General features: G+C 50.0%; 11 protein-coding genes across 11 annotated transcripts; 5 read left to right on the forward strand and 6 right to left on the reverse strand.

The window, feature by feature from the left end:
• Positions 1–892: 892 nt before the first annotated feature.
• On the forward strand, positions 893–2450 carry egl3 (putative extracellular endoglucanase/cellulase; the record flags this gene model as incomplete). Its single annotated transcript, XM_040828939.1, has 5 exons — positions 893–1007; positions 1057–1268; positions 1321–1385; positions 1440–1537; positions 1591–2450. The coding sequence occupies 5 exons, from the start codon at positions 893–895 to the stop codon at positions 2448–2450; spliced, it is 1350 nt and encodes a 449-aa protein (XP_040684783.1).
• A 598-nt stretch (positions 2451–3048) lies between these two features.
• ASPWEDRAFT_119180 (cupin domain-containing protein) lies at positions 3049–3768 on the forward strand (the record flags this gene model as incomplete). Its single annotated transcript, XM_040828884.1, has 4 exons — positions 3049–3186; positions 3255–3315; positions 3378–3556; positions 3619–3768. Coding segments are annotated over 4 exons (528 nt in total), but the record flags the coding sequence as incomplete, so codon positions are not given.
• A 171-nt stretch (positions 3769–3939) lies between these two features.
• ASPWEDRAFT_162858 (cytochrome P450) lies at positions 3940–5552 on the reverse strand (the record flags this gene model as incomplete). Its single annotated transcript, XM_040829837.1, has 2 exons — positions 3940–5091; positions 5151–5552. 2 exons carry the CDS (start codon positions 5550–5552, stop codon positions 3940–3942), a joined length of 1554 nt encoding a protein of 517 aa, XP_040684785.1.
• A 515-nt stretch (positions 5553–6067) lies between these two features.
• Positions 6068–8028, forward strand: ASPWEDRAFT_45067 (bZIP transcription factor). The gene is made up of 3 exons (XM_040836430.1): positions 6068–6414; positions 6499–7600; positions 7656–8028. Exons 1-3 carry the CDS (start codon positions 6160–6162, stop codon positions 7766–7768), a joined length of 1470 nt encoding a protein of 489 aa, XP_040684786.1. The 5' UTR covers positions 6068–6159; the 3' UTR covers positions 7769–8028.
• Positions 7978–8294, reverse strand: ASPWEDRAFT_45068 (uncharacterized protein). The gene is made up of 3 exons (XM_040836431.1): positions 8204–8294; positions 8082–8143; positions 7978–8028 (listed from the first exon to the last, which is right to left on the reverse strand). Exons 1-3 carry the CDS (start codon positions 8261–8263, stop codon positions 7983–7985), a joined length of 168 nt encoding a protein of 55 aa, XP_040684787.1. The 5' UTR covers positions 8264–8294; the 3' UTR covers positions 7978–7982.
• Positions 8295–9445: 1151 nt separating this feature from the next.
• Positions 9446–11719, reverse strand: ASPWEDRAFT_119274 (biotin--[acetyl-CoA-carboxylase] ligase BPL1; the record flags this gene model as incomplete). The annotated part of the gene is made up of 5 exons (XM_040828889.1): positions 9446–9945; positions 10007–10278; positions 10328–10909; positions 10965–11601; positions 11662–11719. 5 exons carry the CDS (start codon positions 11717–11719, stop codon positions 9446–9448), a joined length of 2049 nt encoding a protein of 682 aa, XP_040684788.1.
• A 91-nt stretch (positions 11720–11810) lies between these two features.
• On the forward strand, positions 11811–12328 carry ASPWEDRAFT_176213 (uncharacterized protein; the record flags this gene model as incomplete). Its single annotated transcript, XM_040831472.1, has 4 exons — positions 11811–11875; positions 11943–11974; positions 12031–12095; positions 12260–12328. The coding sequence occupies 4 exons, from the start codon at positions 11811–11813 to the stop codon at positions 12326–12328; spliced, it is 231 nt and encodes a 76-aa protein (XP_040684789.1).
• A 599-nt stretch (positions 12329–12927) lies between these two features.
• On the forward strand, positions 12928–13505 carry ASPWEDRAFT_95475 (putative mitochondrial genome maintenance protein Mgm101; the record flags this gene model as incomplete). Its single annotated transcript, XM_040839605.1, has 2 exons — positions 12928–13193; positions 13253–13505. Coding segments are annotated over 2 exons (519 nt in total), but the record flags the coding sequence as incomplete, so codon positions are not given.
• Positions 13506–13791: 286 nt separating this feature from the next.
• On the reverse strand, positions 13792–16750 carry ASPWEDRAFT_119519 (serine/threonine protein kinase; the record flags this gene model as incomplete). Its single annotated transcript, XM_040828912.1, has 2 exons — positions 13792–15984; positions 16043–16750. The coding sequence occupies 2 exons, from the start codon at positions 16748–16750 to the stop codon at positions 13792–13794; spliced, it is 2901 nt and encodes a 966-aa protein (XP_040684791.1).
• A 447-nt stretch (positions 16751–17197) lies between these two features.
• On the reverse strand, positions 17198–19291 carry ASPWEDRAFT_682872 (phytanoyl-CoA dioxygenase family protein). Its single transcript, XM_040838961.1, has one exon. It carries the CDS (start codon positions 18846–18848, stop codon positions 17646–17648), a length of 1203 nt encoding a protein of 400 aa, XP_040684792.1. The 5' UTR covers positions 18849–19291; the 3' UTR covers positions 17198–17645.
• A 444-nt stretch (positions 19292–19735) lies between these two features.
• On the reverse strand, positions 19736–21886 carry ASPWEDRAFT_119323 (uncharacterized protein; the record flags this gene model as incomplete). Its single annotated transcript, XM_040828893.1, has 4 exons — positions 19736–20577; positions 20641–21253; positions 21305–21623; positions 21807–21886. 4 exons carry the CDS (start codon positions 21884–21886, stop codon positions 19736–19738), a joined length of 1854 nt encoding a protein of 617 aa, XP_040684793.1.
• Between the last annotated feature and the right edge of the window lie 959 nt (positions 21887–22845).

Consider the following 22845-nt stretch of genomic DNA (forward strand, 5'->3'; position numbering starts at 1 on the left):
ACAGATTCCGTTGTGACCCTTCCTTAGTGGGGTCTTCACGAATCGTTGTCTCAGTCAAATTCCTTCTGACTTCCAGCACTGCAGATCTTCAAATCGACTTGATCATGAAATATCATGATCAGCAATCTCCAGTCCACAAAAAAGTACTTTAGCTTCCTTCTTGTTCATGCTAATTCTATTACAGTATCGATGTCAGGAAATGCGCCATGTTTCTCCGCCACGGAGGGCGATTTTTGAAACCCCATTTTGTTTCATCTTGATCATATCAACTGCCCGGCGTTTGAATTTGCCCCACGATCCTGAATACGTCGCGGAATGAAATTTTCCGTTCAATATGGATGAGAGAGGACGGGATCTCTTTCAGTTCAAGATTGGCTGTTAGTTAACTGCTTGAGACTGGTCAGGTCACTGGAACAACTCACACCGCTGCAATTGTTTCCACAGCCCCTCTAGGTTATTGCATCGATAATTCGAGATAAATTGAATATGTCTTAATGGAAAACAGCGCCAATACCCCGTGAAAATTCTACAAGGATTTCCTATCCCGCTACGAATATGCTGCTTGAATGAATGGGGCCATCAAAACGGTGCCTGTTCAGCCCATCTGGGTACTGGGCCCAACTTGTGTCAGGAACACGGAGTTTAGCCCTATACGGAAGATTGAAAAATTAATATACTACGATAGTGAAGTGGGTGGGTTCTCCAAGGCTATGCTCTGTAGTCTGTATTCATCTGGAGTGTATATAAAGACCACAGCCCCGACATACATCCACGACTGTCCTTTCTTCATTTGTATCTCAAGACTGGCTTCTTGTTTTCCCACTCCCTAACTTTTGATTCTTTTTTTCTTTCTTTTACCTGACAAACTCAACAAACATTCTTTTCCGTCAACATGAAGCTCGGCAGCTTGATCATGGCGGCCAGCGCCGCGAGCCTGGTGCACGCGTCGTCGTCGTCTTCTTCCACGAAGCGTGATGCCGTCAAGAAGCGCGCTAATGGGTTCACCTGTATGTCAAGAGACTGGATATCTTGAAAATTTGTCCTAACCGAATATAGGGGTCGGCGCCAATGAATCTGGTGCCGAATTTGGCGAGACTAACATTCCTGGAAAATTGGGAACCGATTACACCTGGCCCAACGCCAGCTCTATCCAGACCCTGAGAGATGCGGGTATGAACATCTTCCGAGTTCCATTCCTCATGGAGCGCTTGGTGCCTGATGACATGACCGGCACTCCTGACGCCACATACTTGAAGGCGTTGAAATCGGTAAGTGGCCATTGCTCCGGTGCAGCTCAATGTGGCTGATAATATTGCATAGACTGTCCAGTCGATTACCGAGGGCGGTGCATACGCTGTCCTTGATCCCCACAACTACGGAAGATAGTGAGTTCACTGGCCTTGTGCTCGGCTACCATAGAACTAATAATGTGAACAAAGTTCTGGAAACATCATCACTTCCACCTCCAACTTCCAGTCCTTCTGGAAGACCGTTGCTGGTGAATTCTCATCGAATGAGAAGGTCATCTTCGATACCAGTATGATCACCAAGAAGCGTGATATCTTGGGATAAGCTAACGTGCATTTGCAGACAATGAGTATCATGACATGGATCAGAGCCTGGTCCTCAAGCTGAACCAGGCCGCCATCAACGGTATCCGAGCTGCTGGAGCCAAGACGCAGTATATTTTCGTCGAGGGCAACTCGTACTCTGGTGCCTGGAAATGGGCCGACACCAATGACAACCTGAAGGGTTTGACCGACCCTCAAGACAAGATCGTCTATGAGATGCACCAGTACCTTGACTCGGATGGCTCTGGTACTTCTGAAACCTGTGTCAGCTCGACTATTGGTAAGGAGCGTCTGCAGACGGCCACCAAGTGGCTCAAGGACAACAACAAGAAGGGATTCCTTGGTGAATTTGCTGGCGGTGTCAACAAAGACTGTGAGACGGCAGTGGAGGGACTTCTCTCTTACATGTCCGACAACAGCGAAGTCTGGATGGGTGCCGAATGGTGGGCTGCCGGTCCCTGGTGGGGTGACTACATGTACAACTTGGAGCCAAAGGACGGCCAGGCATACTCGACCTACCTGCCCATCCTCAAGAAGTACTTTGTGAGCGATTCGAGCACCAGCTCCGCGAGCAGCGCCAACACCAAGGTGAAGATTAGTACTCCTACCCCATCCAGCCAGCCAGCGTTCCCCAGCACCACTCCGGCAGTCCCAACCCCCAGTGTTCCGTCTTCGGCCTCGATTTATGTGCCTACTACGTTCCTCACAGCCTCGAGCTCGTCCATCCCATCCTCGACCAGCAGCGTGCCTGCTGCGAGCAGCTCGGGTCTTGTGAACCGCTACTATCAATGCGGTGGCCAGGACTGGACTGGACCGACTACTTGCCAGAGCCCTTACACTTGCGTCAAGCAGAACACCTTCTACTCCCAGTGCATGTAAGGCATAGCTGAGTCGAACAGAGAGATTGGTACAGACGGTTTGTCTTTGTTGTGAAATTTATTTTTTTTCGATTCATGTATATTACTTGAGAAAATAGTTTGACTTGATTGAATCAACCTTGGTTTTGAGTCAGGTGCATATGCGGAGAACCATCAAGTGATTAGCTATGACATATCTTGAACCCCGCACCGGTCTAGATTTATCGGTATGGCATCCGAGGCTGGAGGTTTGTATATCGATATGAGATGAGTATCTGTATAATGCAGTCAAGGCCAATCTATATTGATGTCACAGTTGACCTTGTTCCTGATACACTCCACCATGCTGCAAGATGAACCAGAATATAATCTCATAGCACGATTATATCGTTGGAGATGCTTAAATACGAAATATCCCTAACCAACCCTCACAGATAGGTCACCAACTCCTTACCCCGATAGGGAAAAAGATCCGTTTGACACTTCGTATATAACAAATCTATCCATCCAACACCCCCTCCCTCACATTCCACCATCACATCCAGTATCAAAATATCTTCGAATAAAGAAAAGTGATATCCAAAACACCATCCTTATCAAGAATAACATCCACAGTCCCAGAAACCTACTTTCTCCCTCCCACAAAATACGCACCCAACAGTCCCCTCCCGGTGTTGGTCTATCGAAATGTCCTCCCCGATCCGTTGACGGAGGAATCGTGTCAGGCGTTTATCGAGGACCATGGATGGGAGAGGAAGGTATTCACTTCATCACCGAATCTCCTAAGTACATACATATGGGTTGATTTATTAAATGTGACCGATAGGGCCCTGTCTGGAAAGCAATCTACAAACGACATTTCCATCCAAATGTCCATGAATGCTATGGTTGCTACCTACCTACCAACCCATACATACCACCAAGTACAGTGCCTACTGACAAATAAAAGGAATAATAAGCGGAACATCCCAAGTCCTCATGGGCCTCGGAACAGGAGACATCGAAACCCCCAATTCCGGTCTCCGATTCACACTCCACGCAGGCGATGTCGTTGTCCATCCGGCTGGGACTGCGCATTCGAATGTTGCTGATGAAGGGGAGTATCGATATATGTCCTTTTTTCCGGCTGTAAGAGTTGTCTTTCTGGTTTCTATGTTTGGGCTCGGTGTTGGTTCTAACGAGGCTTTTAGGGATCGCCGCGTTGGAAGTCGGAGACTGGGAAGGAAGAGGTGGATTTGGAGGCTGTTCGGAGAGAGACTGGGGGTGTGCCGATGCCATTGGATCCGGTTTGGGGAGGGGAGGGATATTTGCGTTCTCTGTGGAGTATGACTGCGGAGTAGCTGAAGGTGTTTTAAGGTAAGATGATTGATTGTTGTCATTTATATATGCGTCTATATAGTATTTGATACGAAGTACAGGCAATACACAGATTGATTCATAAGAATGCAAGCACAGGAATGAAAACTTTTGAACAGGTCTATTATCATAACTCATACTGATGACTTTACATATCAAGCCGCATGTAAGCGGACAGTCACCAGGTCAGCTGGGCAGCTGGTCAAGGTCAAACCGTGACGAATCTTCTGTTCCGGATGAACATCTTCGATTCCATCGAAGCGCTGCAACAAGCGCACCAGAACGTATCCAGCCTCAGTCAAGGCGAACTGTTGGCCAATGCATATGCGCGGGCCACCGTTGAACGGAAGGTAGTCCCAGGTGACCTTGCGGTTCACCCAGCGCTCGGGAATGAAAGAGTCGGCATCTGGGCCCCAGAGGTCCTTTCGGCGGTGTAGAATATGCACGTTGTACATGACGGCCTGGCCCTTGGTCACATATACTGGCTGCGAGCCGTCGGGACCTCCGCCCAGGGGAAGAGTGGTATCCCGCACGGCGGTGCGGCGGTTCATAGGCACAACAGGGTACAGACGAAGAACCTCGTTCATACAGTGTTGAAGGTACTGGCAAGACTTGAGAGAAGCGAAGGTAATGTTCTGGGGGTTCTCGTAGGTGCCGAATTCCTCAACGATGATCTTACGGAGTTTCTGGAACACTTCCGGATGCCGGGCCAGAAGGAGCACGGTCCAGCTGAGCAGCGAGGCGGTTGTGTCACGACCAGCAAGAAGGATGTTGAGCAACTGAGAGCGAAGTTCGATAGGATCCTGAGTGACAGCAGCCAGTCCGTGAAGGAAAACGTAGTTGGAAGGCTTCTCTTCGTCTTTCTTGGTCTTTTCATCCTGCACGCCCTTGAGAGCAGCGTCAACGAAGCGGTCGACAAACGAGTGCACCTGCTTATCGGAGTGACGAGATTCCTTGTTGTTCACGATCCAATGCAATTTTTCGAAACGAACACGTTGTGCGGCGTACCACTGGGACCGATCGAAGTAGAAGGGGAATTCTGCAGCCGACTTGTCTCCCTTCAGGGCAGCCAGTTGACTATCAACGCTCTCTCCAAATAGGAATTCGGTGGCAGAGTCCATGGTAAGGCGGAAGAAGATGGTCTGGATGTCAATCTGGCCAGACCAGCCATCAGCAGCAACAGGTAGTGCTTGCATCGCATTCTGAACATGACGTTCCTCCAAGTCCAAATCACTAATCTGATCACGGGTAAACTGAGGTCGCAGCAAAGCTCGCGAACGGGTCCAATCCTCGCCATCTGCTGTAAACTGTTGACGCAGGGTTAGAAGAGTAGGAAAAACACACCAGGGGACCATAGAGTACGTACAATACCAGTTCCCAGAAGATCGTTTAGAGAGTGCTGTCGAATAGCACCCAGATCAAAGTCTTTGAACTGAGTCGCCAACAATGCCTGGATGTTCTTGGGGTCACAGGTGAAGAGATTCTCGCGGCCCATAGTACGCACGCGGAAGGTCGACACATATCGGTTCTCGCGGTCGGACATGAAATCGACTCGACGTTGGGTATACATAGGAATGTCCTTTTCCTTGTCTGCCTTCAGAGACTCCTTCAGAGTGCTGATTCCCAATGGATCACTGGGATAAAGCAAGGTTGGGCCACAGCCCAGCTGACGAGCGCGTCGCGCATGCTGAATCGAAGTCACAATGGACCAGAGCAAGCGAAGGACGACCGCAGCGGCCGCGACGACCACAAAGAAAGGGAGGGCCATCTTGAACCACAGAAAGAGGTGATGTGAGAAACGACAGAGAAGACGGCCATCATGTTCATAATAAAAAAAAATTGTGAGGTTACAGGAATGGCTGCTAACGGGTTTCTAACCCTGAAGAAGACTTCGACCGAGGCCCATTGCGGCCGCAGGTGGGGAAGCATCAAATGAAACGCAGATGATTCGATGCATGTCAGTATGGGGCAGGGGCTCCTGGACGATGGAGCTCAATAATTTAAGGTCGATGCAGCTAACAGGTCACACTCAAAATGCCATCTCGGAGGATATTGAGGATGGGGGCAAAGGAGCAACGATCATCTCCGTCGTGGGGAAGCGAAAACTGGGAAGGTTGGCTCTTGGTCGTTCTTGGGCGACGCGAAACTGTCGGACTTCGGCGTGACCGACGGCCCGATCGAGGAGATCGAGAACAGCTTCATGTTATTTGTCCGGCAATACGAGCCTCGTCGCCACGGGGGCCGAGGTTCCATTTTGCGGATTAGTGATCGCCAGGTCCATGACTTGTTTTATCTCGCCCACATCAACCACATGCAATCCTCTTCCTTCGCGGTGGGGTTGAACCTAGTTATCAACCACCTTCTTCCTCGGCCAGATGACATCTCCAAAATCAGATAATCAACAGCTTCTGCATATCTTGTCGGCGCGCTCGTACCTGGACTCTGGGCAAATAGCAAGGCCCCCTCCAGCAGACAGTCATGATGTCCCTGCCACCCCGTTGAAACGAGGTCTGATGACTCGTCCATCAGACTCTTCGGCGTCCCCGGACTCTCTAGATCACGAGCCAAGTAACCCTGTCAAGAAACGTGGCCGTCCACGAATAGAGGCAGATAATCCCAATCCAAACGAGGTATGCGAGGAGAACTCTCTACGCAGGCGATGGGAAGGGTGGACAATATCTGGAGAAGAACCGTCCTGATGGATCATGTCACAGGAACGCCGTCTGCAGGTCCGGCGAGCCCAACGGAAATACCGACTCAAGAAGGAAACAACCATTCAGAACCTCCAGTCCCGTGTGGCAGATCTCGAACATGCTTTGCAAAACGTGTCTGATCTCGTCGTGGACTTTCAAGATACAGTGAGGTCGGATCGAGCGCTAATCAAATCAAATATGACCCCGTTGCTGTCGCACACGACCGACCGGATACTGACAGAGGTGGAGCGAGTAGCACCGGGTTCTCGACATGAGAGTCACCTCGACCGTCTTCCGTCTGGGGAGGATGTTCTCGGACAAGATGAGTTTATCCTGGATCCGGGCCCTCGGACAGAGCGGGATATGGTCAACGTGTTTGGATATCAGATGTCGAAAGACGAACTTGATAATAATAGGGAAACGCCATTATCCCCACTCTTCCAAGCCACCGTCCACAGCTATAGCTTTCAGGAAGCTGGTTTCTATCGAAAACTGCAACGATTTTGCCTCGAACATACCTACCGCTGGCTGATCGATCCGCAATCAGACCCCAAATTTATCATCCGCGTGTTCGGGCTACTGCCCTGCATCGCAGAGAAACAAGTCGTAAAAAGAAACTTTCAGAAAGTCCTACGAAGTGAAGTCAGTGCCCCACTGGAACTGACATTCATCCCGTTTTACTGCATCGGTGGTGCCGGGACGCATTATCCCCGGACAGGTGACGACGGAAGACCGAAATATCCAGACAATATGCGAGTGCCACGACGGATTCTTAGGCGCGTGTTGGAGTCGATGTTTGGTGCATCAGCATGTGACACCGATGAACGCATAGAAAGCCAGCTGAAAAGACTGGATCTGGATGGGGATTGGTTCGACTGTCATGATGTGCAGGGTTATCTCGAGCAGATGGGGATTATACTTGACAAATCGTCAAACCTAGTTGAGGTTCCAGCATCGACAGTCCCCTTGCTTTATGGTCCCCATCGATGGTCCAACCGACGCAGCTCCAGGGCTGCTGACCTTTTGGATGAAGCCCTGCTTGATGATCTCATAGAACCCTGGGGAGGCAATGGCAATACAGAGGCGTCGGGTTACGTCCTAGATGTGGAGCATTTTTTCAACTGTAAGTTTGGTGGTTTCATCCTTGCTGATACCTGAAACTGACTCTTACTGAATAGCACTTTTACGGAATGTCCGACTTCTCGGACGTGCCCCAGGTTTTCGACGTGGTGACGTTGATGCAGCTCTCAAAACGGCCTTGCGAAAATCAGACCCTTGCCTCGGTGATTAGGCTCATCATAACAGCCTTGGAAATATAATCATAATATGACACGATAAATAATGCCTACAATATCCACAATATATATCCAAATTATCCGAAGAGGGTATCCATTAAGTTATAAAGAACTAGACAATGTAGGTATAGCGACATGGACCATATCAATTAAATCCGTCAAACATTATCCGGATCGCATTTCATTCCGCATTTTCTCGGTAATCATAAACTAGCAGCAGATTTCGCAGCACTCGAAGCAGGCAAGACCGGCGCAACTATTCAAGTCAGTATCAAACTGGAGAAATAGAGTAGAGTCGTTCTATCTTACATTCCGCAGCAAATGCCACCACCTTGACCACCTCCACGGAGCTGCATCTGTTCCTGGGATTGCTGATGTTCATTAGTTTCTCTGGATCGACAATGGGTATAAATATATCACAAAAGACATACAGGCTGCTCGGAGACGATCTGCTGGTTGGTAGGATCTGCAGGGCTGGAAGGCTGCTCCATGGTAAGAGTGTTGGGGTTGAAGGTAGCCTCGGTGGGCTCCTCCTTGGAAGACTTGAACCAGTTGCCGAACATTGTGATAGATGGTTGGTAGGTGTTTGAAGGTGGATAAAGAAGTAGTGATTGATAGTAGAGAGATGAGAGAACTTGTCAAGCTGGAGATTGGGGATGCGGCGGCTTTTTAACGTCGACTGAAACGAACCATCGGCAAAAAAAAAATAAATAATAATTAAAATAATAAAATAATTAAAAATAATAAATAACAATAATGGCGCTGCCTGGGGTTGGAATTGGATGGATGGATGAATCGGCACACGCCCGGGTTCACTAGTGTATTACCGGCTGAAAGAAATGGGATGGGTCAGGAGACCTGAAGGGCTGAGAGCTGAAGCGGTCAACCGTTGAGCGTTAAGTGATCTATCTATCTACATACTATGATACAAGGTATTGACTCTATTCAAATCTGTGTCTATTCCATTATTATTTCTTCCATCAATATCGTCATGATACTATTCATGGAGTCCTATCAACCGCCACGTACCCCCCGAGTCATCACCCACGTTGCCCAGACTCAGCCCTGTTACTGGGTCCCCCAGCCAAACCGCCTTGGCAGATCTTAATTTAGCTGTCTTTGTATGTGTATCGTACCGGTATTGTGGCTGAATCGACAGGGGGACTGAAGAGCCAAATCAATACAAGCGGTCTTGGCTAAGCCTTATCTGGAAAAAGAGACTTTTGGCGGGCTTCCTGAAGGATTATTTGCCTAGTTCAGGCGTCAGGGCCGGCGGTTATGCGTAGATCTTCTAGTTTATGTAGATGCATTGTTAACTACTTATTAGTTATTACGTATTCTTTTTGTATGTCTTATTTATTAATTTATGATTGTGGCAGAGTAGATGGGTTGCACTCAATTGGCCAGCAATCAACATACTTCGATAGTGCTTATCATGGTTTTTTCCAGGTGTAGACTAGCGCGGCCGCCTGATTCATTACCAGCCACGTACCTGACCGTACCGAGGATGCGAAGCTCAATGAAGCCATAAAAATTAGGAATGGAACCACTAGAACATCCACGGAACGGCTCATACGCATTCATCAGCCATCAGTCATGCCTCATTTCTGGTATATACTATCGACTATCCACGAACTATGTATCGTCAAACTCCAACTTTGAGTCTATTATGTTCAAATCTTCCGCTTTACCAACCCCCGGAAAAAGTCAAAGCTGTTACTGTCACTCTGCAGCTGCCACACTCTCCCCGTGGGACGATCGTTCCACCCCAACTCTTCCGCCAGCAATAGTCCATAGTCCCGTGTGATTCCCTTGATCCGCGCTCTGGCTCCCCCTTCTTCCTCCAACGTCACCACCTGGTGCATGTGCAGCCAGTCGCTGTAGTAGATATCCTCGAAGCCTTTGTCGAATCCTGTCCGGAGGAACCGGATGTACATTTCCTCAAACGTAGTGAGGATTCGCGCAAGCAGCTTCTCAAGAGTGACGGGTGCTGGTCTGTTCGGAAGGAAGCGAGAGACCAGCGCGTTCAGAGATGTTGTGGGCGATGTATTGGTGGCATTGATGCCAATTCCCACCACGGAGATGTATTCATTTCCAGAGAAATGCGAGTTGATCAGGATCCCGCAAATTTTGGTATACTTTTGCTTCTCCGGGTTTTCCGGGTCCAATGCATCTGACACGAGTTCATTAGTGTTCCATACTTCCATGTCGTAAGAACCTTAATTCTGACTTACAGACGTCGTTGGGCCACTTGAGCTTAACCGGTAAATTCTCGTAGCCCTTATCATAACTCTTGATCCCTTTCACAATGGCCATTGCTGCCAAGTACTGGATGAAAATGACAGGTGCGGATTGTAACTTTTCGACCGGATGGCGCACCACCGTTGAGAAAATAAGAGATCCTGCTGGGGACACCCAGACGTTGGAGCCTCGTCCTCTTCCAGCAATCTGGGTTGTCGCCGTTGCTGTGAAGCCATTCGGCAACCGCCGAAGCAACTGGGCATTCCTAGAAAAGTCAGCCGGAAATGATGAAGCTGGCGAGCGAAAGGCCTTACTTTTCTAGAATAGTATTCGTGCTGGTGATGACCTCGCCGTACATGATATGCGAACCGAATTCTGAAGCCCCCTCCCTTGATTGGGATTGGTATTGCTTCAGGTTAGAGTAAAAGGAATGGTGGTTGAAATAAGGCGTGATTTTCGAAGATGGCAGCTCGTCGTGAACGACAAGGCGTTTGAGAATCGCGTTGTAATCCACAATCCCTGGTTCAGCAGCGTCCTTTGGGCTTTCCTTCGAATCATCAGGAAGGGATTCCTCCAGTTTTTCCATACTCCACACTCCATATTTCTCGATACGAAAGGTATCGTTTTCATCCTTCAGGTACTTTTCTTTTCCATCCTTGGTAATCACATCATCAAGCGATGACAAGAACGTCTCCGTGTCAGCCGGATCGGCCGCAGACAGGTGCAAGGAGGATAAAGAAGGGACAGTCGTAGTATCCTGGCTGACTTGTAGGCCCAGCTTGGACAAGCAAGCCTTCAGAAAGTCGGTCCTAGACTTGTCGTCGGCAGCCAGAGCGTCCACCAGTTTGGCATATTCCGGACCATTGGCGTTCCTATCGAGATTGGCAGCTGCGAACCTGGACTTTGTCAGCTGCAATCCAACACAATTATACAATTCTAGAGCAAACGAACTCTGGGTGTGGGCTGGTCAGAATAGCGGCTCCCTCCCCAATCTTGCGGTAGATAACAGCAGCAGCGCCTTCGCCAGGGTCAACGTTGAGTTCTTCTGTGTAGCTGGCAAGAACCTCCACTTTTTTATCGGCATATTTCGATGCATCGACAAACACGCCACCTCCATTGTAATAAGCCCGAAAGACATCCGGCACAGTTCCAACACTCAATGCATCCTTGGATACCTTGAGCTCGGCCGCTCGCGCTCCACCCTCACTGTGGTAGACGAACCCCTCGAACGCCCCTCCTCGGCATGTCCCGGGAAAGAAAGAAAGCTCCCGCTCCCCAATAACCTGCATGGTCTTGTCGCCAACCTCGAACTCACACCGATGGCAGCCGTAGTAGCCCCCCGCGCAGAAGCCCAAGTAAGCGCCTCCTCTCTGGACGAACTGTTCAATTCTTCTATTACCAACGCCATTGAGTGTTCGGCAGTATCCTAGATCTGCTCCGCCGGGGATCACAAGTAATGCGCAAGTGAGCGTCCATGGCTCTCTGATGAGCATGTCGCCCGTGACGGGGATCACGGCATAGTGGGGGGCAAGAAGGCGGCGGAGGGAGTAGAGACAGTGTCGGACGGATTCGACGGTAGTTCCATTGCCTGTATAATGATATCGGTGGTTAGAAGGAGGTTTGCTTCAAGAGAACTGGATGGTCAAACCGGAATAGACAAGGACGTTGACCTTCTTCCCGGTTATGTTGGGTGTCACTGTTGTCATCTTGCGGCGGGGAATGAAGAACCTCAAGTAGAAATTCCCCCTCTAACTTTCACGCTTGATCTCCGACACAACCTGGTGCAATATCGTCGCAATGTCCAAGAAAGAAGACAATCCCCCCGTTGTACCAGAAGTGGATGACGATGAGCCGGATGACTGGTAAGGTGTCTTGGGTGTTGGGAAGAATTGATCGTGTTGGGACGCTGACGGAATCAACCTGGTCTAGGGACAAGCGGATCTTCAGCACCGGCTGCGCAGGTGAGTAGTTGGGGGTCTTGGACGAGTGGGATGATATTCATATTAACTATGGCTAGCTGAGAATATGAAAATGAATGACTGCTACTATGAAAAGAAGGATTGGCGAATTTGCAAGAAAGAGGTGAGTTTTGTTCTGTCGTCTGCTGTCTGCGGGCTGGACGGAGGTGCTCTTCTACCGGGCATCGCAGTTCAATATTGAACCGACCGTTGCATTTGAACAATATCCCTGGAATTGAATAGCAATATGAAAGTGAAGAATACACCTCACTAACTTGTCTGTTCTAGATGGAGGCATTTCGCGAATGTTGGAAGCGCCAGGGCAATGACCAGCGAACGGCGACAAAAGACGTTTGAGACGCATTGGAGATACCATCCATTACGAGTGTCCAACTGCTCTATCTGAATTATTCCTCTCTCTACTGTACTTTATGTAAAATAGACATCTTTTCCTGGATTTCGGGCAATGTACCAGCTATGGCCGTTGTTTTAATATCACGTGACACTATACGGACTTCTTGGTTCTTCTTGCTCTCAGCTCCCACCAGCATCATCTTACAGCTCCAAAATCCACCAAAAAAATGTCTCTCCCCCGTCTATCTCGCTCATTGCGAACGGCAGAATCCCTCCTGCCAAAGACAAACACCGTCAATCTCGCCTCTGCCTCGCGGTTCAGCTCGCGACGAGTCCTCCCCACCGGCTACAATGCGTCCAACCTCCGTTTCACACGATCATTGAGCAGCTCAACTCCCACCAGACAAAACGGACAAACAACACCCAAACCCGCCTCTACTACATCCACCTCATCAACTACATCTACACCAAAAGCACCAACCCCAACTCCAGCCGCCGCCCGCGCCGCCACCATCGCCTCCTCAACCCCCAACCAACAAACCACACCCAACATCTCCAAAACCGGCCTCTCGGACAAACCCCTCGAGCTTGACTCAACCCCCGAAGAGAAAATCGACTGGACTCGCTCCTTCCACGGCCTCAGCGCTGCCCCCTTCCCCAAAGAAGCCGCCGATATCCTCCTCGCCGAGACAGACCCCGAAGAAGTCGAGATCAAGCCCGATGGGATCCTCTACCTGCCCGAGATTAAGTACCGGAGGATTCTGAATAAGGCGTTTGGACCAGGCGCGTGGGGGCTGGTGCCGAGAAGTGAGAGTATCGTTACACCCAAGACGGTTACGAGGGAGTATGCGCTCGTTTGCCATGGACGGTATGTTGTCACCCATCCTTTTCCAGGATAAAATGAAACTAATCGAGTGGCCATGTTAGACTTGTCTCGGTAGCCCGCGGTGAACAAGATTATTTCTCGCCCGACGGTATCCCCACCGCAACGGAGGGATGTCGATCCAATGCCCTGGTGCGCTGCTGTAAGGATCTCGGCATCGCCAGTGAACTGTGGGATCCACGATGGATTCGCAAGTTCAGGGCCCAGTATACCCGCGAGGCATTTGTGGAACATGTCGTGAACAAGCGCAAGACGAAGATTTGGGTGAGAAAGGATGATCAGGTGTCTTATCCCTGGAAGGAGACGAAATAATATTGTGCACTATCCATTTCACGACTATGACTGTCTGTCTTGATGGGTAAATGCGATACTATTGTACCATAGATTAAGAATCAAACATAGATGTCTTATAATAATTCACTCTCTTCTTTATTGAAATTTAAAGTAAAATTATATAGTAAATGTCCCCACCCAACCTACTATATACATACAATTAACCACACGCACAAAAACCCAAACTCTTTAATTTCCCATAAATATATCCCAATTTCCCTTTTTTTTTTTTTTTTTTTTTTGTTTCATATTACTCTCGCGCTGGCCGAGTCCACATCTGTTCTCCGTTATTATGCCGATGAGCCGGAGGCAACGGCGGCACCTGCAAGCCACTCGGCGAAGACAAAATCGGCGAAGGCTGGCTCTCCTCCAACGGGACTGTAGTAGTGGGTAACTCGTGCGTGTCGGCATTAGCATACGGTGTCTCCTGGGGAGGGTAGTAACTAGTGTTGGTGGGGTAGTTGAAGAGCCCTGCGGGAGGTTGTGGTGCGTTCAGGGCTGTGTTTGAAGCAGTTGGGGTCGCGGACATGCGCTGGAGACGAGGAGGGATCGGTCGAGCGATGATGGGGACACCAGCGTAGGTAGCAGGGCCGGGAGGGGTGGTGCCGCCCTTACGACGGCCGGTTGAGGGCTCGCGAGCGAGTAAAGGGTTGGCGCCGGAGTTGACGCTTAGCTGGCGCGAGTTGCGGGGTGAGCCGGTGGGCGTTTGGTAGTGATCGGGTTCGGTTTCTTGCTCGTCGCGCGACTGGTCCATGGCTGGGGAGCGAACGTTGAGTTGGTCTGCGTAGGCTGCTTCGGTCTCGTGGGTGGGTGCGCCGCGACGGGAGATGGTTCCGGTTGAAAGGCGGGTGGTGTCGATGCTGGTGGACTTGCCCTGGGGTTGCAAGGTGCTTGATGCGTTGGTGCCGTTTCTGGCGAGTAGACCGGAGGCTGCTGCTGGACCGGCTGCAGCTGGGGTCTTGTCATTGGTGTTGTCAGAGTCGGGCTTGTCGTTGTTGTTGTTGTCATCATCATCTGCCGGGGCCTCCTCATCTGCGCCAGGTGCACGGATGGGGATCTTGCGCACGGCCAGAACCAAAGCGCACATGAACTTGGATCGACGAGCAGCACGGACGGTTTCGTTGGACCAGTTTGATTTGTGGCGGATATCGACGGACAGTTGGAGTTTGTCCATGTCGCCGACACCGACCATTTCGATGTTGATATCAGGTTGGAAGTCACGGCAGTTGTCCTTGTCGCGGACAAATTTCTCCATTTCCGCTTTGAGACATTGGATGTCGGCGAAGGTGGTTTCGAATTTGACGGGGATGGTCAGCTGCTCGTGCATGGCGTTGGCACGGGTAAAGTTGTCAATCCAGAGTCCATTGAGAACGACGTTTGGCACTTGGGTCATGCGATGGTCGGTGACACTGCGAAACACACTGAACAGGAGGGAGATGCGCTCCACGACATAGGGCTTGTCGCTGACTTCGATGCGGTCACCAACGTCAAAGGGATGCTTGACGAAGAGGAAGATACACGAGCCCAGGACTTCTTGCGCCGTGGTGGAGAAGACGAAACTCAGAGACAGCAGGGAGGTAGCACCAGCAGCGATGACGGTGCCAAATCCACTTGTGACAAACGAGACAAAAACCAAAATGCTGATGATGAACGCTACGGTGAGCAGAAGATTGTCCAAGACGTGGATCGCCTGATCAACATCGTGCATACTGTGGTTCAGAGCCTTCCTCGAACGCCCAAACTCAGTCACTGCCAGGATCATTTCATCGAGAGAGATATCGCCATTGCCATCGCGATCCAGAATCTGGAAGCACTCTTCGGCGTCTGCATCCCTTCCAGCACCGAGCACCTCGAGTATATCATCGTAGTAGAGGGCCTCTCGACCCTCAATGACACACGACATCCAGATTCTACGGGCCAAAGCCTCAGATGCCTTCTTACGTTCCAACGCATGGGTGACAACCGAATGCGCCGAAGTCGGGTTGAAGACTTGCTTGCCCGTGAGTTCCTGGGCGACATTTCCAAAGGCCGCAGTCACCTTGTCTCCAAAGCGACCAACGTTTTGACCAACGTTTCGAATCAGTCTCAATGGGACGCCGCTTCCAGACCGCTCAAACCCTGGTCGCTTTGCAGTGGCGGCACCGAGGAAAGTGTCGGAGATGATGGCATCCTCGTCGCGGAACTCCTTGCAGTACATGGGAAACATGTTGCGCGAGGCTTCATAGAGTTGGCCAACCAAGTAGATGTTGCGCTTGGACTCTTTGATCTTCGCGTCAAACTGTTTCCGGTGGTAGCTGACCGAGATGAGCTGCACTATGGTCTTTTCTCCAAGGAAAATCAAGCTACAGACGAGCAGGGCGAACAGGATGTTCTTCACTGATTTCTCCCAAGACTTGACGGAGGTATCACCCTCTGCTTTGTTCAAGGGGTTCATAGTCATGATCTTTACGAATTAGCTGACAGATGCTCCCTCTTTCCAGGAAGAAAAAGATCAAACATACCGGTAAAAATGTCACCAACGACACAACCAACCATGCCACCAGGGAAAGGGGCATCTCCAAAGCCCTAAGCAGCAGCGCATACTTCCGCGTCCCTGAGCTGACAATACCGCACAGGAATTGAAACACATAAGGCACAAAGTGAGCGAATATCTTCGAAACCCACAGACTCAACCACACGACCTCAATCCAAGTAAAGAACCAGTGCAGCGCGACGCCTCCAATCTTGACGTCCTGCGCAACCGTCGCACCCACGATAATCGGAATCGCAATCAACAGCCCAATCGGCGTCACGTAAATCATATAACGAGTGATAATGGAGAAATTGAGAATAGCCTGATAGATGCGTCCCATGCGCGTGATAGTCCCATCCTCTGGCTCCTCCAACGACCGTCCCTTGTCCTCATCTGTCGCTCTCCTGCGTCGACCAGGCCCGTGTCCAGAACCCAGACCAGAGCCAGCAACCAAGCTGGACTTCTCCCCGCTCTGCTCGGCCATGTCCGCCATTGGGGGCTCATAATGGTTTGTAGAAACGGGTGTGACCCCGCTGCCCTTGCGAGCGCCAGTTTGGCCTCGACTCGAGACACTGGTTAATGGGATGTCGATCGTGGCATCATTAGGGTTCCCCATTTCCTCTGGAGGGGGATCAGGAAGCGGTTGGAAACGGTGTATAGACAATCGCTTCTCAGTCATACCTGGGCGACCAGACATAAGGGAAAAGAAAGGACAGAAAAAGTGGGAATCCGGGAAGGTTTTAAATAGAGTAGTAGTTAGATAGTGCGTGCTCTAACTAGCTGGCCGGCAGCCAGTGGCCACAAACACAAAAATGAGCGATCGCAATGAAAAGAGGGGGTTTGCGCGATGCTCAACACAATTGGAGGATCGAAGCTTTTTTTTTCCTGTCCTGGTTGTCTCGGTCTTTTAGTTCCAACTGTCAAGCAGGAATTAAGGCTGGACGCAGTGGAGAGAGTGGGTCGAATAGAGGCAAAAAAGAGGGACAAAGAGAGAGTGGAAAGCAACGATTGACGATGTTGAAATGAATGAATTCAGTCAAAAAAAGAGAAATAGAGAGAAAGAATTAAGGAAAGGAAGAAGAATCCGGGATAAAAAAAGAAAAAGATGAAGAAGAAGCGAAAGGAAGCGAAGAAAAAATGTAAGACGGGGCGAAGAAGGACGAAAAGGCCTCGACGGACCCTCTCAATGTTTCACAATCCCAGGAACCAAACGCCACGCCATCCTGGATAATAACCAGAGACGCTGTTTGGCATCGCGTTACCAGGGCGCTGGAATGGATGAAGCTGGCATTCTTGATGATCGAAAGAATGGACTATGGAGGAGGAGAGATGGTCGATCGACTAGCAATGTTGATCGTGGCGATCGATCTTAACGGATAACGTTGGACATCATCATCTTCTTCTTATTTAATATTAATTAATATCAGCTGATTCTATTTCTATTTCTATTCTTCGTCATTATCTTAATAATAATTCTGTATATCAATGAATATTGCTGTTAACTGAATACCAGCCTGCATACCAGCTTATCACTGTCTATCATCGTCATTCTTGATCTTCACGTCTATATACCTTACTCATAACCATCCAAATCACGCCTTCGAATCCCTAATCATCCTCTCCAACTCCTCCACCACCCTTTCTCTCTCCCATCCCCCCTCCAATCCCCTCATCACAATCTCCTGCTCACTCTCCGGCGCCATCCCACTCGGCGCCGGCGGTCTTCGATCCAAATTCGTAGGAAACGGATATCCCTCCGCCACGGCCTTGACAAAATCACCCAATCCCCCATCCAACCCCCCAGCAGTACGATACCTCTCCCTCATCACATCCCAGCACGCATTAATCAACGGAACCGTCTCCACCGTCTCCATCGGCTTCCCAAACGCACTACTAATCTGCAACAGGTTCGCCTTGCGATGGAAGTCATCTTCGAGCGCCGTCTCATTCGCCCCAGCCGCATGGAACAGCGCCGGGTTGAAAAATACCCCATCGCCCAGCGACAACGGTAACGCGACGTAGTTCTCTTGAAAGTACGCGCGGAACTCCTCCCGCCGATACGCAAGATACCCCGGCGGATATGTCTGGCTGAAGGGGAGGAATCGCGTCGGCCCACTCGCCAGCGGCATATCGCTATGTGCCACGGCCCCCTGTAACGTGAGATACTGCGAAGCGATTTGCATCGCGGCGGGGAATTTTGAGCAGCTGTCTTCGACTTGAAAGCCGAGATGGTAGTCGCGGTGGCTGTCCTGCGCGGCGCCGCCTGGTTTGACGATATTCACCTGCGCCGTGACGCGGTACGCTGGGCCCAGCCAGGTCTCGCTGACGAGACGCAGCCACGGGTTGGAGTAGTACTCGACGAAGGAGGCCGGGTCGTCGAGGGCGTGTTTGCTGAAGGAGTTCCAGATGCGGTTGTTGCGGCCGCCGGCGGCGAAATGGTCGCCTTTGACTGCGCCGGTGATCTGCTGTTCGTGTTTGATGATGCGCTGGAAGGCAGCGTCTGTCGAGGCTAGGATGGTGTCGTACTGTACTGTGTTGTACATGTTTTTGAGGACGAACACGCCCGGGCCGCTGGCGAGGGCGTGATGCCATTCATTCTGGACGGCGTCGGGAGAGGATACATCCAGTGCTGAGGCGTCGTAGATGGGGATGTTCCTTTCAATGGATGCAGCTAAGGGGTAGGTGGATGTGTTGGTGGTTTGGGAGCATATTTTCTTAAAGTCGTCGAGTTGCGGTGCGGTGCTGGCGAAGAGCCGGTTTGGCACGGCTTTTTGATGTCCGTTGACTCCGTTCATTGTGTGATATATATTGACGGATGGTCAGACTGGATAGATGAGGAGAGATGGAGGGGTCGAATTCAATCGACGTTGAAGCCTTTTTTTAAACCTCAACGCATAAATAATTCCGAATCTGTCGATAATGCGGGGGAATACGGAAAACCTTCTCCGTGGGGTAGTTTTTGATGCTGACAACATGAACACTCATCACAGATCAGATGGAAGAATGGATGAAATCATAGAACATCTCTAGATCCTTCCATCTCGCCCATCTTTCATAACTTTATCCTCCCCGTCCTGCGTCGTCGGTATATCAACCCCTGTCTTCCCCGCGCCGGTCTCGATCTGATGATGATTTCCAAGGCACAACACGATAATACCATCACAAACACTCATAACACTAGAATGATATCTCCATTTTGAAACTATGGCTACATAAAGTATTCAGGCGTCAAGTATCCCCACGGGAAACCTTTTCCGAAAACAAACTCGTAGAACCCATTCCACAAGGAAATATCATTACAAATATACAATCGAATCAATCCGAAAGGCACCAGCCCAGAGAAAAGCATGAGATGAGATGAGGTGAGGTAAAGGTGAAGACGAGTCTCATTGTCGGTTCTGTCGTACCCATGATCATCGTGAACGAATCCCTCAAAAGTGCCCCCCAAGAAAAGAAAAAGAAGTAAAAAACATGTTACTAAAAGGAATATGACACAATTCCCATCCCATAATGATATCCATATGTCCGTCGCTAATCAATGTTGTAAGTATCCAAGAACAGCCTGCGCGTAATTCTATCGATGAATCGATCCGTGAAAAAAAATTAAAATAAAAAGCAGGAAAAGGAAAGAGAAAAGAAAACACCTGCCCATGACAATTGTGTGTAGTTTTATATATTTTTTTCATGCATTCATCATGACGGCCCCGAGATCCGAGGTTAAAGCTGAGTCTGCAGTGGCTGGTTTGTCGGTCCGATTCGACTCGCTCAGGATGAGTTGGTTTTCCGATAAAGTCTCCACGAGTGAATTTGGTCGTCCGGCGACAGTGAACAATACTTTGAGCAGTACTCGCTGGTTCTTTTGCCCACCCAGATTCGGAACAGCCCGATGCCTGGTATGGGTCAGAAGAACTCGCACCAAGGAGCGGATATGTAAATCCGTAGACGAATCTTGAATCACATCCAGACCATCAACCACGCAGACCAGCAGCGGTGGTGCATATTGCAATAGTATATCCACTAAGGATAGAACCTCTTTCCAGCTGGTAAGCGTGCCGTCCAAGGCACGGAACCGTTCAGGATTAAGGCCACTGGTGATGTCGCAGTTGAGAACCGGCGGCAAACAATCAATCAGTTGTCGAATCAAACTGTAAGTCAGGGCTATCAATCCCTGCTCGAACAAGCTTATCCCTTCGACCGTCCGGGTTGGAAGAGAACAGAAATGGGAGATGATCGGTAGCTGGGCCTGGCGAGCGAAGCATGCGTAACAAGCCGAGATAAGGGCGACAGGACTGGGAAATGCGGTGGATGGTGACCCTCCAACCGCCAGAACCTGCGAGTGTGGATTGGTGGCCCATTGCTGTAGCGATGTTACGACACTGCCTTCAGCATTGACCTCGACGTCTGACTCAAAATCGGCAATTTGGTCGTCACTGTCAAAGTAGTCTTGGAGATGTTTTGAGGCTAATTGTAGCTCGACCCGAGTGTACTTGCGCTTGGAGCCTTTGGATTCGAATCTAGACGTGTCTTGAATCAGACTGTCAGCCGAGTCTGCCAGTCCATCATCCGTCGTTGGCGAGTCCTGCGTACCTAAGTCTTGTGCAGCTGCTGTCGTCAAGCATGCAATTCCGCTGTTTTGTTCGCTAACGGGATGGAGTTGTTGGCTTGCTGACTCTAGCATTTGTGAGAGGAGCGATTCCCTTTCCTGGGTCATCTTGAGTCGTTGAGCGGCGTTGTGCTGGATTTCCCAGATGAGCTGGCGGGTGATGGTGTTCTGTGAGGCGATTCGACGTTCGTAACCTTGCAGGCCGACCTGACCCAATCGAGCCTCCTCCCAGAGATACGATTCATTCTGTTGCATGATGCAGCGTTTCACCTCGGATTGACGGTCGTCCAGGTCCATTCCATCGGCGAGCCAGCGTGCAATTTCCTTGGCGGTGCTTCTGATGCTGCAAACGAGGTTTTGAAAGTCGAAGTAGACATCTTGACTGGGGCTCTTCAACAGTTGGCACTTGGACCGTCTGATATACCAATTCATGAATTCCCCCAGGAAAAAGAATGTCAGCGAATAGAATCTAGCAATGGAAGGAATGGCGTCTTGGACGGATACATGGGTCTCTCTGATGGGCAAGCAAATGGATTCATTCACTTCCACGAGAGCTTTGACCAGACCTTCCATGATCCTGGGGTAATTCGCGGATGCCTGGGACGGCTATTTAGTATGCAGGGAAGTCCATGAGAAGACCAGGCATACCTTAATGAGAGACTGCAGAGAGCCGTAAAAGAGAGAAATATAGAGTTCACATTCAGGAAGAGTCATCAATAAGATCGAGTGAGAATCAAAGGTAGATAAGAAACGGTCGCAGAGAGTCATGGAAAGGCTGAAGACCCGTTGACGGGGAGTCGACATCCAGACGGTCTGCACATTGCGCACCAGGCTCAAGACATCTCGAGCATCCTGCGGGCGTTCTTGGAAGTCAACTTGATCTTCTGCGGGGAGACTGTCTTGGAAGATCTCCCAAGTCTGAGCCAGTTCATTGTATTCGATGTCGAGTTCTTGAGTTACAGAGTCACTGCAGAAGTTAGCATCACAGCGGTTCCATCGATCTGATGACTGATCATAGATTCGATCAAATTTCGATAGTTAATCGATAATCGATGAGATGACCCGGTCGGCTGGTTGACATCCGATAGCGGATTCTACAGCCGAACAAAGAAGAGGTAAGGCAGCAAGAAAACCGAACCAAAGGACTTACGAAGCAATGCACTTCTTCTCAAATCGCTTGGACCAGATGAACTGGAAGTCGGGGCACGAAAGAGTGGTCGCGGAGGCCATGATGCCGTCCACCGAGTCGACTGCTGAACGGCTGGGGTGTAGCAGGACGAGGACGATCTCGTCGACGGGGTGGAAGCATTCATGTCAGGGACCAGAAAAGAATAATAGAGAGATTAGAGTGGACGGGCGACCATTTTCCTCTCTTATTCCCTGCGTTGATTATTATTTTTTTCTCTCTTCTCTCTTTTCCCTTCTTCTTTTTCTTCTTTCTTTTGTATTCGTATTCGGAATTGTATTATTGTCTGTTTATTGATGATTAGGTAGTTCTTTTCGTCTGATGTTGTCTGTGTCTGAGTTGTAAGAAAACAGTGCACGGGTCTTCGCAGGAAACGGGGAATCCCGCTAAGAAGGATTTGGGATGGAGGAAAAGAGAAAGTGGAAAAAGGAAGAGAAGAAAGAGGAGAAAAAAGAATGAATCGAGGTGCTTTTGGAGGGGCGCGAAGGGGAAGATTGGCGGACGACGGGGCAGATTGCATATATTGTGGACACTATCCTACAGTACAATGCGACTTTTTGACTCCCTACAATTAATGATGTGAATTATTCTTTGACAAGTGTTGAGGTACTTTTCTGGTGGTCGCTTGTTTCTCTGTGTGTTTCTCTTTCGGTCGCTTTCTTTTCTCTCTCTCTCTCTCTGTCTGTCTGTCTGTCTTGCATGTCTCTGTTCCATGAGAGCCTCGGCCTTGTCAAAGCGACCCTCTCAGCAGGGAACCCTCTGCGCCTCTTTTGCCATTCTGGCCAATCACATCTCCGAAATCCACTGGGGCGGTGGGGCGCCGGGTGTTCGAGGCCTCGAATGGAAGCGGGGAGACGCAGAAGGATAAGGCTTCCAGACCCGGTTGGCCTATGGGACGGGCAGAAGCCAACCGGGGGGCCGATGCAGCCTTCCCAAAAGATCTGTTAGTATCTGAAGCAGAGCAAGAGGCAATTCCATCAAAAGCCTGATATGATACAGAGTC

Source organism: Aspergillus wentii, assembly GCF_001890725.1.
Source record: "Aspergillus wentii DTO 134E9 unplaced genomic scaffold ASPWEscaffold_8, whole genome shotgun sequence".
NCBI lineage: Eukaryota > Fungi > Ascomycota > Eurotiomycetes > Eurotiales > Aspergillaceae > Aspergillus > Aspergillus wentii.